Source organism: Brachyhypopomus gauderio, chromosome 6 (genome assembly GCF_052324685.1).
Source record: "Brachyhypopomus gauderio isolate BG-103 chromosome 6, BGAUD_0.2, whole genome shotgun sequence".
In the NCBI taxonomy this organism is placed as follows: Eukaryota; Metazoa; Chordata; class Actinopteri; order Gymnotiformes; family Hypopomidae; genus Brachyhypopomus; species Brachyhypopomus gauderio.
In genome coordinates this window covers 25213204-25225829 of record NC_135216.1, presented here as the reverse complement: position 1 = coordinate 25225829, position 12626 = coordinate 25213204, and the positions used below count along the sequence as shown (strand labels likewise).

Below are 12626 nucleotides of genomic sequence, written 5' to 3'. Positions count from 1 at the left end.
TTCTGGGCTGGCCTGACCTCCACCCTGCCCAACTCCTCCGCCCTCCCCAACTCCTCCATCACTCCCCTTCGCACCCATCCTGTAAAAGGAGGTCGCCAAGAAGCGCTGTGTTAAAATAACATTCAGGGATGTGGCTGACCGTCACTCAGTGGCAGACGGCTGCAGGGGGGCAGTGAACACCTTGAATATTTTAGAAGTATGCAAGTCATTATAAAGGTGAATGCACATTAAAGTATATAATAAATTATGTTTTATTTCAATTCCTTGGCACATTATTGAATAAATGTGAATATGTTCACAATCTGCCAAGGAATCATAAATTATCCTAACAAATTCCAATTTCAGTGCATTATACTTCATGGGTGTAAGTTGATTAAACAGAAATTTTACTTATTAACTGAAAATAAACTATAATAATAATAACGGCAATAACAAGAAGTTCAATTTAAAAAGTCAAAAGTACTTTTTAAAATTAAGTTAAAAGTCAAAAGTAGAAAGAATGTTAACATGTGAATTTCATTTTGTGGTTCAACCAATAAAACAAGTGTTTAATGTTTCAGATGTTTTCTGGTTTATTCCTGAATAGGCGCTGTGTGATTCCATGGAACTGTGTGTTTAGCAGAAACAGAGCGTTATAATTGTTTAGAATCTATTTGAATTTTAAATTAGTGAAAGTAGAAATACAAAATGTCTAGAAACAGTGTAAAACTTATTTTTAAACGTACAATAAGTTAAACAATAAGTTGCACAATACGTTAAAGGGTGGGCGTGGCACCCTTAATGCTACTAGATAGGCTGTGTCTTGAATGAACTATTGTTACATATGTTTAATGAAGGTTTCCTCCTCTATAAAATAAAACTTCTAATTAGTCAAGATGTAAGCTCCCCCCCATTTTCATAAGCTGCGTTTCGGAGTAAAACAAGAAACAGTGATTGAAGAGGTACGAAGCATCATCACCAGTCTGAAATATGTGCTTGTGGGAGTAATTATGTTGAAGGGTATCAAGCAACGCTGCTGGAGTTCATTACGCCTCCCGGCCAGCTGGTGGCGATGCAGGCAAATACAACGGCCCGACCGAAAGAGGTTCCCTTTGGCTGGCTAGAAATCACACGCATGCGCAAGTGCACCACGTGTATTGGAGTGTACCTGGCTTTCAACGTAACGTAGCCCCAGCTGTACGGCTAGCGTTGAAGATGCGCTTTACTAGATCACAAAAACATATATTAAACTGAAAGATTATTTAGACTGACGCGAATTCCTTCAAAAAGTAGTTATTTGCTCAGTCAGTTGAAAAGATGGTTAAAAGCAAGGTAAGCATCGAGTCGAAAGATGTATTTGTAAGTTAGCTAGCAGTTAGCTAAGTGCTATATACTTTTGTGCTAGAGTTTAAAGAACCTCTCATATAATGTAAAGTTGTTTGTTATTAGTTATTTATACGCTTGGCGTTTATGTGGTGTAGTGTGTTCCCTTCTTCAAACGTCCAGATAGCTGTATGTTATTATACTTCATGTCCTGTTGTGGTTGTAGATCACATATAGTGTAAATCATTAGTGTGTGATGGTGATTTGTTTGATCCCGCAGTCCAAGAACCAGAAGAAGGCACGCGTGACTTCCAACCGTGAAGCCGACGAGACGTTCAACACGGTGCCGCACTCCTTCGTCTTCCACCGTGGTCAGATCGGGAAGACCGCCGGGCAGCTGGTGACGGACATGCGGCGGGTCATGGAGCCCTACACCGCGCGGTCTCTGAAGGTACCCACCTCTCCTCACGCCGAGTGTCTTCACCTCTTCCGTTTAGGAGTTTTTAAGAATCTTGATGTGTTTTTGCAGGTTAAAAAGAAAAACGTCTTAAAAGACTTCGTGACCGTGGCAGGACCACTGGGAGTAACACATTTTCTTGTATTCACCAAAACTCCATCCAGTATTAATTTAGTAAGTACCACATAAAGGAAAACACGACCATGATGGTGCGTTTTCGTTGCTGACATCCCCAGAGGACTATGATCGTGATGAAAGGATGCGTATGAAGATTTCATGAACAGATGCATTAAAGCATTTCATCCAATGAATGAATGTTCATGGCTTGAATAGTGAATCTTATTAATATATATATATATATATATATATATATATATATATATATATATTGATGATGCATGCACACACCACCTAAAGTGAATTTCTTCTCACAGAGGCTGGCTCGACTTCCCAAGGGTCCTACTCTCCACTTCAGGGTTACTAAGGTATAGAGGGCAGCTTCCTTTTTGGAAATCTCAAAGTCTGATAGTGTGCAGGACCAGATGATGAAGTGTTTTTATGTTGACTGCAAAGTGATCGTGCAAAGTAAACGCACTGACAAACCTGCTGTTTCAACAGCCCTGTGTAATCAGAACATCTCAGTGTTGTCAAGTAATTGTGTGTGTGTGTGTGTGTGTCTCACTTCCAGTATTCCCTCATCAAAGATGTAGTTTCCTCGCAGAAAAGGCAACGGATGCATGGACAGCAGTTTGCCCACCACCCGTTGCTGGTCCTGAATAACTTTGGCATTGAGGGCATGCACGTCAAGCTAATGGCCACCATGTTTCAGAACCTGTTCCCCTCCATTAATGTGCACCAGGTATCGTTTACTCCTTTTTGATGCACCGTTGCAGATTGGCACCATGTTGGTAATTTATGATGATGATGAATGTATAGTCTCCTGAGCACAGCAGTGATTTGACTTGTACTCTGATGTCCTCTGCTGTGAACTGAGATGTTTACAGGTGGGTTTGGCTGCAGTCTTTAAACAATCTCACCCCCCCCCCCCCTTTAAGGTGAACCTCAACAACATAAAGAGGTGCGTGCTGGTCAATTACGATCCAGCGTCTCAAGAGATAGAGTTCCGTCATTAGTAAGTAATGTGTGTGTGTGTGTGTGTGTGTGTGTGTGTGTGTTGTGGAGTGACAGGGTGCACATGATGATAACTTTGCCCATGACACTTTTGCTGATTGCTTAATAGTAAACGCACTGATGGCCCCCTCGATGGTGGCTGGGTGGTGCTAGAGTGATTTGCCCCTGCCTCAGCCCCCTTCTCCCCCCACCCTGCAGCAGCCTGAAGGTGGTCCCGGTGGGCATGAGCCGAGGGGTGAAGAAGATCATCCAGGAGAAGTTCCCCAACATGAGCAAGCTGGAGGACATCAGTGATCTGCTCATGAGGTGAGGCGGGGCTGGGCTCGTGGAGGAGGCGGGGCTGGGCCTGTGGAGGAGGTGACCTCGATGCAAATGATGATGTGTTGATTCTCAGTGAGCTTCCTGTGATCTATCAAAGTAAACGCTCTGATGCATCCCTAATGCTACAAGATCCCGCCCACCCTCTGCGCGTTGCATCGAGGCCCCGCCCCTAACGACCTCTGTTCCCTTCCAGGGGAGTGAACCTGTCGGAAAGCGAGGCTGAGCAGGACGGCGAGCACAACATCACGGAGCTGCCGCAGGTGTACTCCGGCCGCGGGAACATGCAATCCCAGCAGAGCGCCGTGCGTCTCACCGAGGTCAGGGAGGAGTCTTGAGGAATAAAGCCCAACATTTCTGCCCACGCCCTGTGCAACTGCTCCTAAATCACCCCCTTGAATATTATTTTTTCCCCCCTCCTCTGTAGATTGGTCCTAGAATGACCCTCCAGCTGACGAAGATTGTGGAAGGCGTAGGAGATGGAAACGTACTTTATCATTCTACTAGTAAGTTCCGTAAATTCAGGGAAGAGCGTTTTGGGTCTAGAGGGCTAAGGCAGCAGAAACGTGATTGGAAGTGTGGTCTGGTAACGAAAGGCGATCTGGTGTTTGTGCAGTCACAAAAACGGAGGAGGAGCTTCAGAAGATCCTGAAGAGGAAGGAGGCCCGTCTGAAGGAGAAGGAGGAGCGCAGGAGGAAGCAGGAGCACAACATAGCTGTGAAGAAGGACAAACAAGACAAGAACAAGTAAATGTCACTGTGGCTAAAGCAGAGAGCTGAGGAGAAGTGGTTTTGTCACACGTGAGCTGAAAGGAGGCATGGTTTTATCACACTTGGGCTGAGAAGCAGGGTTTTGTCACACGTGAGCTGAAAGGAGGCATGGTTTTATCACACATGAGCTGAGAAGCAGGGTTTTGTCACACGTGAGCTGAGTAGAAACATGGTTTTGACACAAGTGACTACTTCAGGTCCAGGATAGAAAAGGCTGTGTGGAATGTGGCCTTTGATTGGACATGAATGTCCTTTTTAATGAGCTGAGATCTCCCACACAGGAAAAAGAGTCTGGAAGGCATGAAGAAGAAGAAGCAGAGTGCAGAGGTCACGGCCGACGAGGGTGACGTGGAGGATCCTGGGATGCAGGAGGACCAGGCCGGGGTCGAGGAGTCTGAGGACGAGGTGGAGTACTACAGACAGGCGGTCGGGGAGGAGCCGGACGAAGGTATGGTTTCTCTTCTCAGTCATACCTGGTGAAGATATCGTTTCTTCTTCTGCTTTCTACCAGAGCAAGAACGTCTTGCATTGATCTGCTTTGCTTCCCCTTCTCCCCTCAGACATGTTCCCTACGGCAAAGAGGAAGCGCACTCCGACTAGCTCGGCCAGGCCTTTCAAAAAGAGGAAACTTTCCGCACCACGATCTGCTGGTGAAGAAAAACAACGTCCAAAGTCTGCGGCTGCCAAATTCCTCCCTGGCAAGAAGCTTGGAGGGAAGACAGCGGGGAGGTTTGGTGCAGGAGGAAGAGGGTCCGGTGCTAGAAAGGCAGGGGCAGCTGAGACGAGGTTTGGCAAGAGCGAAGGGGGCAAGAAGTTTGGAGGTCAACAACGGGACCAGTCAAGAGGAAGGACTATGGGGACATCAAAGTTTAAAGGACACAGGTCAAAGACGGGATTTAAGGCGAGACCACATATCGGTCGTGCGAAGAAGGACTTGAAATCAAAGAAGGGCAAGAGGTGAAAGGGTGGATTTATATAGACGTAGCAATGCTAGGAGAATCGTACCCACTGATGGACCACCGTACCCACCAGCCTTGTCCAATTTGAACATGTAACGTGTTTTTTTGGCAATGAAAGGCCGTCTAACAATGTACTTCTGCATTGTAAAGAAAAAATGTTGGTTTCCTATCTTTACAACAATTAAATTGTTTTTGTGTGAAAAACTTTTGTGACTCTCGCTGATGAGTTTTATTTGACTTTGACAAGAAAATTGCAAAATCTACGGAGGAAGGGACTGAGAGTTAAGGGTAGTGGGTGTGCTGATATAAGCATCACACAGGAAGACAAGCACAGGAAACGAACAGGAAAGACTGTACAAGTGACTTTGTGTGAAGTTACATTAATGTAAGTATGCTTTTCTTTAATGTATAAATATACAAACAAGTAACTGGAAGTGGACCTTGTCATTGTGGGTTATTTAATGACAAGGTCCACTGCTTTAGGTACTATTGTACTTCTAATTTTAAGAATTATTTGGAAAAGTAGAATACGAAAATGATTTAAAAGAAGATGCCTATATCAGATTTGATTTGACCTTTCAAAGTATCTTTTATAAAACCTTTTCCCCTCTAACAGTTATGCTATGGGTGTGGTTTCTGTGCTGAACTCCACTAGTTTTGGAACACACGAGGAGTTAGAACTAAATTTCATCTTGAGTTGCGGATTCGTGGAGTGTTTTTATTATTTTACAGAATATTCAAGTAAGTTCAAGAAAGTATTTTTATATAATTTTAAATACGGCTCACATTAAATTAATAATCAAATAGCTTTGTAATCCTCAAATGAAACGGTTCGTGCTATATACGACTCTTCTAAATGTTTACACCAGGTGTCACTCTCATGGTCCGCCGCGTCAATGTGGCCCGCGAGAGCTTCAAAACCTAAAATAAGTAAAATACGTGCAATACCAAAAACTACATTTCCCACAATTATGTTACCCGTAAAGTGACGGCATCTCGACACTGCAGTGTTTCCACATCCATGCGATTTCCTACAAATAATGATCCCAAAATGTCCAGATGGAAGGGTGTTTCAAGATGTGAAAGCGAATACATGTTTGTGCTTCAAGGAGAAATGTCTTGTGTTATGAAGTAGTGGCGGTTGTCAAAAAGTACAACCAACGTCGGCATTTTGAGACCAAACACGGAGCTAAGTATGTCAAAATTAGACACCAAGAAACAACAAACTGCCAAAGAATTAAAAGGCAAACCGCGATCGCAACAGAATACGTTCACAACCACAAACGATGCGGCAGTAATCGCGAGTGTTGTGGCTGAAGAAACCGCCGTACTTCAGACTTTTTCAGAGGAGCGTTTGTGAAGCACTGTTGCTATTTTCACAGTTAGCCTACTTGAAATTTCAAGTTTTGAACAAAGTAAATGTGATCTATTTGTTATTTTTCTTTATTCACTTGGGAAAGTTTGATCGTTGATTGATGAAGTAGCCTAATGTGGGTTTCATAACCTAAAAAAATTAAAGGATTTTTGTTATAACAGCAATAAGCGAACATATTTTTTACATCTGTGCAAATATATGTAATATTTGTAACTTGAATAATAAATTCAAAGTTATTAAACATTAAGAAGTAGTTACATTTATAAGTTACTTCTGGCCCTCTTTGGACAACTATTATGCTGAAGTGGCCCGCGGTGAAGACGAGTTTGACACCACTGACATATATATATATACATACATACACACGGCCTCTGGTTTACAGCGTTTACTAAATGTTTACTAACAGCAACACCGACGCCACTAGGTGTCAGTATAATGACTTTTACACGATGTACACTGGGAGAAAATTACTTAAATCGTTTAAGACTGGAAAAATGATATTGCTCCTTCAGTAGCATACGAGGGTCTTCGACTGTCATTGTTGTGTTTGGATGTTAAATAATTAAAAGAAGAAGATTGGAAGATTATGATATAACCAAAAGGCAGAACATTAAGACGCACAAAATGTGGTTGAAATCTGTTGAGCCATGTCTTTAAAAGGTAATATCTTTGAAACGCTCATTCTTCAGCCATTTCCTGTTTTGAAGTCTTTCTACTCCAACACATTTAGACTGAATACTTATTACTGTTATGGCTGCGACTGGGATTTTTTTTTTTTGTATAGTAAATATATGAGCTTACACATCCCATGGTAAAAACTTATTTTTTCATGACCATTTCTCTTACGAATGTGCAACCGTACTTTACATCAAACAACAGTTTAAAAATGCAATATAATACATAGTACATAGACCTCTGAATGCCCTTTGTCATCATAATTCACTTTTTAAGGCTGTTGTGAAACTACAGCAACTCTGCATTTCTCGTCTGCAGAAAGCTCGGCGTGATGAGCAAAACGAACAGATGCGACGAGACATTTCAACAGCACCTTTTACCCGCAGTCTATGGCATAGAGATGTGCGTGGCTCTGGCGGGGAACGTGTTTGCACTGTGGCTGCTCGTGACCAAGGAGAGGAGAAACTGGCACACGGGAGTTGTGTTCTCGTGCAACCTGATCATCAGCGACATCCTTTACGCCCTGACCCTCCCACTTCTGATCGTCTACTACTCAAACGGAAAGGACTGGAAATTCGGCTCCTTCACGTGTAAAATGGAGCGCTACCTTTTCACGTGCAACCTGTACGTGAGCATTTTCTTCATCATGTGCATCAGCATCAACAGGTACCTGGCCATCGTGCACCCGTTCTTCACGCGCCAGAGCGTGCGCCCCAAACATGCCAAGATGGCCAGTGCAGTTGTCTGGGTGGCCGTGGCAATCATCTCAGCCCCCGTCCTCAAATTTGCAGGGGTCAGGGATAAAAATAACACTGTGTCAGAGTGTACTACATTTGCAAATATAGATAAGGAGGATAAGTTTATCTTCAGTCTTGTTATTACTATTATTGGATGCATGATGCCGTTTGTGGTTACTCTTGCGTCATATGTCGGCGTGATATGGGTAGTTTTAAAAAATGCGAATATTACCACGTTGGAGAAAAAAAAAGTGGCTCTGATTGTATCGTTAGTCTGCGTGCTGTATCTCATTTCTTTTGTGCCCTATCATATCCTAAAAATATTGAACTATTACCAGAAAGGAACTGCAAAAATAAACAGAAATTGTTTTTTGTACAATGCTTACCAAGTGTCACGAGGGCTGGCCTGCCTCAACATGTGCTTGCATCCCATACTGTACATGGCTGTCTTTGATAGTATTAGGACAGCTTGCTGTAGGAAGAATTCCGAGGAATCTTTCAACATGAAAACCAAGGAGTGTGACCCCTGATGTGTTCTGCTCAGACTTACAGAAGATTGCTCTGACATGATTCCTGCCTTTGTATACCTATTACCTACAGTGTCTCACTGCAATCTGTAACGTAGATACGTTTACAGTGTGGCAAACTTGTATATAATAAAGTTTCTATAAATATGTCAAAATATGTCTGAACAAGTATTAACGAAAAATGTTCGTAATGTATGTAGTAGTATATAGTAATATATAAGCTGACAGAAGTCGTTTTGGTCCCCGGTTTCTCAGTCATTTTAATGTTATATGAAATGTCTTGCTATTTAACACACACCGATAATTTATATATATTATCTATATAGAGAGATTATGAATTCATCAGTTGCGCAAGCTGATTTTATAAATAGTTGCCCAGCCTGCACATGTACGCCACTGCGCGCCTCCTAGCCCATAGATGGCGCTGTGGTGCGCTGATCTACGCTGACTTCTTCCCCGGAAACTCTCTCCTCAAGTCGGTAGCGTAGTGCGAGCGGGCAGCAGACATGCCGTCGATCGAGTACGACGAGTAAGTAGACCTAAAAACACAACACAAAACAACCAGCGACATTCTGACTGTGTATATAAACTCTTTCCGTGTGTAGTTGTCTAATTACGGGTGTTCTCCTCAGCTCGAAGCCCAGCTGGGCCGACCAAGTGGAAGAGGAGGGAGACGAAGGTGCGTGACGGCCTTGTTAGCCGGCTAGCTTAGCCCACCAGCCCGCCGGATAAACCCTCCAAACACAGACCCACCCTGTACCTCAGGGACACGAATGGTTCTGTCGTGTCAAAATAAAACAACATTTGTGTTATAACTTTTTAAAGTTGACTCCATATTTGACACTAGTCATACGTATTCATACTTGAGGTGAATTCGGCGAACGGGCGTCTCTCTTAACGTCTAACTGCGAGCTGTTAGGAGGAGATAACTACTCACCCAGGTCTTGTTCTTTATGTACTGCTGAAAGGCGGATCTTGATCGTGTGTTTCTTTTTAAGGCACCCTCCCCTCACCAAAAGAGACGGTCAAAGGTAATATAAAGACCGTCACGGAGTATAAGATTGATGATGATGGCAAGAAGGTCAAGGTGAGAACTGCTGATTTGGGGTCTGAGGATGTTGTTTGTAAGATGAGAAATGAGCCCTGCCTGTTCGGCCATGCTCACGGTCTCTCTGTCCTGCTACAGATCATCCGAACTTTCAAAATGGAGACACGGAAGGCGTCCAAAGCGGTTGCTAAGAGGAAGGTGTGAATAATGCTACACCACTTCATAATTTGTACAGCTTTGTTTAGTAGAGCTGTTTACATCAGTCTTGTGTAAAAAAAAAAAAAAAAAAACAACATTGTATGGATATGCTATGATGTTTCTTTGTACAGAACTGGAAGAAATTTGGCAACTCCGAATATGATGCACCAGGGCCCAACGTTGCCACAACCACCGTCAGTGATGATGTGTTCATGACATTCATCTCCAGTAAAGAGGTTGGTGGTCCCTTCTGTTCAGCTGCCATATTGCCGATTTTCACCCCAATCAGAATTAGTCCTCTGCATTTACATCTGTGCAGTGAGAAAACGCGCGCACACACACACACACACACACGTGATCACTAGGGGTGGATGGTAGCCGGCGCCTATGGAGTTGGGATTAAGTGGGTCAAGGGGACATCAGTCATGAAGAATCGAACCCACGACCCTCTGGTCACAAGACCAGTTCCCTAACCACCAGAACATCAAAGTTTGATTTGTGAAGCACTGACATTATATGAAAATATTCCCTTTAGTGTGCATGTCTCTTAAGGCTTTAAGTCTCTGAGACTGCGGCATCTTACTGCAAAGTCACAAACATCACAAACCCTGCGTGGCCATTTTAGGGACTGGAGAGGCTTCTTTCCTCTTTTGCAGGACTTAAATTCACAAGACCAGGACGAAGATCCCATGAACAAGCTGAAAGGCCAAAAGATCGTGTCCTGCCGCATCTGTAAGGGAGACCACTGGACGACCCGCTGTCCCTACAAAGACACGCTGGGCCCCATGCAGAAGGAGCTGGCCGAGCAGCTGGGTCTGTCCACGGGAGAGAAGGAAAAGACTACAGGTGTGTGAGCGTGATGTGGGTCCACTTACACCAGAGAGCGCTGACTTGACGGCTGTGTCCCAGGGTCCTCGTCATACTACGTTAACCGTCATGTGTGTTATCTTCTCAACCCCACGTAGTTGAGGTTGGAAAAGTCTAGTCAGATGCTGAATCAAATCATTCATACAGTGATCGATTGTGAAGGCACAGAGCTAGAATATGCTGGGACTGCTAAAATGTTTTTTTAGTTGATTAGCACTGATATGAGATCTGCTTTTCTTTATTTTTTTTATGGCTTTCTGTATAGAACCTGAGCCTGCCCAGCCAGTCCAGAGCAAGACTGGGAAGTACGTTCCTCCCAGCCTTCGGGACGGAGGCACACGGCGAGGAGAATCCATGCAACCTAACCGCAGAGGTAGGCCGCACATCTACACGACCCACACGCCACCTACAAGAGTAGCGTTTCTACAGAACGGTGGAGAGTTACTTGGGTAAACGAGCACTGCCGCTCCTCTCCAGCTGACGACAACGCCACCATCCGCGTGACCAACTTGTCTGAAGACACGAGGGAGACGGACCTGCAGGAGCTCTTCAGGCCCTTTGGCTCCATCTCCAGGATCTACCTGGCCAAGGACAAGAACACGGGCCAGTCCAAGGTGAGGGGTGTCGGGCCGCTCTGCGCGAGTAGTCCCTTTTTCAGCCTCTTGGCCAACCGGTAACCCTCTTGGTTTTGTGCGGGCGCCAGGGTTTCGCCTTCATCAGCTTCCACCGGCGTGAGGACGCAGCCAGGGCCATCGCAGGGGTGTCGGGCTTCGGCTACGATCATCTCATTCTCAACGTGGAATGGGCCAAGTAAGTGTTGCTCACACACACACACCCACGTGGCCAAGACGTGCGTCTTTGCTTTTACGCAACCAGTTCCTGTGTAATAACAAATGGTTCATCTTTTCCAGACCATCTAACAACTAGGCTGAAGCATTCGTTTGTATTCCATGGAGGAGGATCCCGTATTCGTCCAGTGCACTCTGGCTGTTGATGGGATTAATGTGCTGAGAAATAAATGACTTTTTTGATGGAGTAAGAGGTGTTGCTGTGCATAGCAGGAAAAAAAAAATCACATGAACCAGTTTTGGAGACATGATGCTTTGATAAACTTGTGGGTTTTTGCAAAAGTATAACCGCTACTATCTGATGTGCACTGATGAACCGATAGCAGTTGTAGAATAACTTGTTGTAGTTTCGACGTTGAATCATCTGCACATCTTGCACGTCAAACATCAGCAATCACATTTAGTTGCACATCTCTAAACCATTATAAACTTACATCTGCGTTCACTGAACAGTGTTAAATCCACAGGTTTTTTTACATACTACCCACTTCCCTGGCCAGTTTTACTGCTGACATGGTGGGAACAGTTTCAAAGCACACACTGAACAGCCAGAGCTGTGGTGAAGCCAATTTTCTAAACCCAAGTCTCAATGTAAAGCTAAATAATTTGATATAGCGTTAACTGCTTCACTGACACCATTATAAATAGCAGTTACATGTAATGAAGACTTAAGGTGGTCACCCTACCGGAGATGCAAATCCATGTCTGTAAGGAGGTAAATGGGTGCTTGGACCATGGGAACCAGAGCTCACTCACCAGCATAGCAGCAATCATTTGATATTGAGTACCACCAAGGATGGGTGCAAAACCTTACATAACTGAATACAGTATGTTCTAGGAGAGTACAAACTTGGGTTGTCAGCCATGTGTAGGGGAGGACCATTACATTCAGTTCATGCTTTGAGATAATGAAGGTATCTTACAAAAGATTTGTTTAGTGTACGTTAGTAAAGTGGGACCACACGACTTCTGTCAGAATGTGACCCATGTTTATTTGAAAGCCTATGTTAAGTTTTCTTAAGTAGAAATCTTGGACAAACCTCTGTCCAAACTTAATACACACATCAACATGCGAAATGCTAACATCTCACACAGACTTTGCAAGCTAAGGGCTTGAAACTTGTGCACATGTAGCATGCATCACGAACAGTCTTATTCATGGAACATAAGACATGCATGCAATATTTTATCCAAAGCCACCAAAAAAAACTTCGACAGCTATGCATTGGAGTGACACTTAGCCTAATAAAGCACCATGTTAAAGAACCCCTCCGATTGATTGTCATTAATAAGAACATTAGTGATGCATGCTGCATGTGTGCAAGTTCCAAGCCCTTATTTGTTTTTGAGATCCACCATCAACCATGGTACGTGAACCCACCCAACATTTGAACAGTTCAGCTGCCTTTCATGT

At 43.9% G+C, this 12626-nt stretch overlaps 3 protein-coding genes across 4 annotated transcripts; all 3 read left to right on the top strand.

Moving 5' to 3' along the window:
• Positions 1-1123: 1123 nt before the first annotated feature.
• Positions 1124-4939, top strand: ppan (peter pan homolog). Its single transcript, XM_077009944.1, has 12 exons — positions 1124-1311; positions 1583-1753; positions 1832-1933; positions 2194-2244; positions 2448-2618; positions 2815-2891; positions 3089-3196; positions 3405-3528; positions 3636-3714; positions 3825-3954; positions 4260-4426; positions 4539-4939. Exons 1-12 carry the CDS (start codon positions 1297-1299, stop codon positions 4937-4939), a joined length of 1596 nt encoding a protein of 531 aa, XP_076866059.1. The 5' UTR covers positions 1124-1296.
• A 258-nt stretch (positions 4940-5197) lies between these two features.
• Positions 5198-8503, top strand: p2ry11 (purinergic receptor P2Y11). Of its 2 annotated transcripts, none has more exons than XM_077009948.1 (2): positions 5198-5322; positions 7306-8503. In XM_077009948.1, the coding sequence occupies exon 2, from the start codon at positions 7319-7321 to the stop codon at positions 8252-8254; it is 936 nt and encodes a 311-aa protein (XP_076866063.1). In that variant the 5' UTR covers positions 5198-5322; positions 7306-7318; the 3' UTR covers positions 8255-8503. The 2 variants fall into 2 exon arrangements, with proteins under 2 accessions (XP_076866063.1, XP_076866064.1); XM_077009949.1 differs by lacking the exon at positions 5198-5322 and adding an exon at positions 6786-6972.
• A 156-nt stretch (positions 8504-8659) lies between these two features.
• On the top strand, positions 8660-11399 carry eif3g (eukaryotic translation initiation factor 3, subunit G). The gene is made up of 10 exons (XM_077009950.1): positions 8660-8780; positions 8884-8930; positions 9250-9338; positions 9438-9497; positions 9629-9733; positions 10154-10343; positions 10630-10737; positions 10842-10978; positions 11068-11174; positions 11276-11399. The coding sequence occupies exons 1-10, from the start codon at positions 8758-8760 to the stop codon at positions 11289-11291; spliced, it is 882 nt and encodes a 293-aa protein (XP_076866065.1). The 5' UTR covers positions 8660-8757; the 3' UTR covers positions 11292-11399.
• Positions 11400-12626: the final 1227 nt, after the last annotated feature.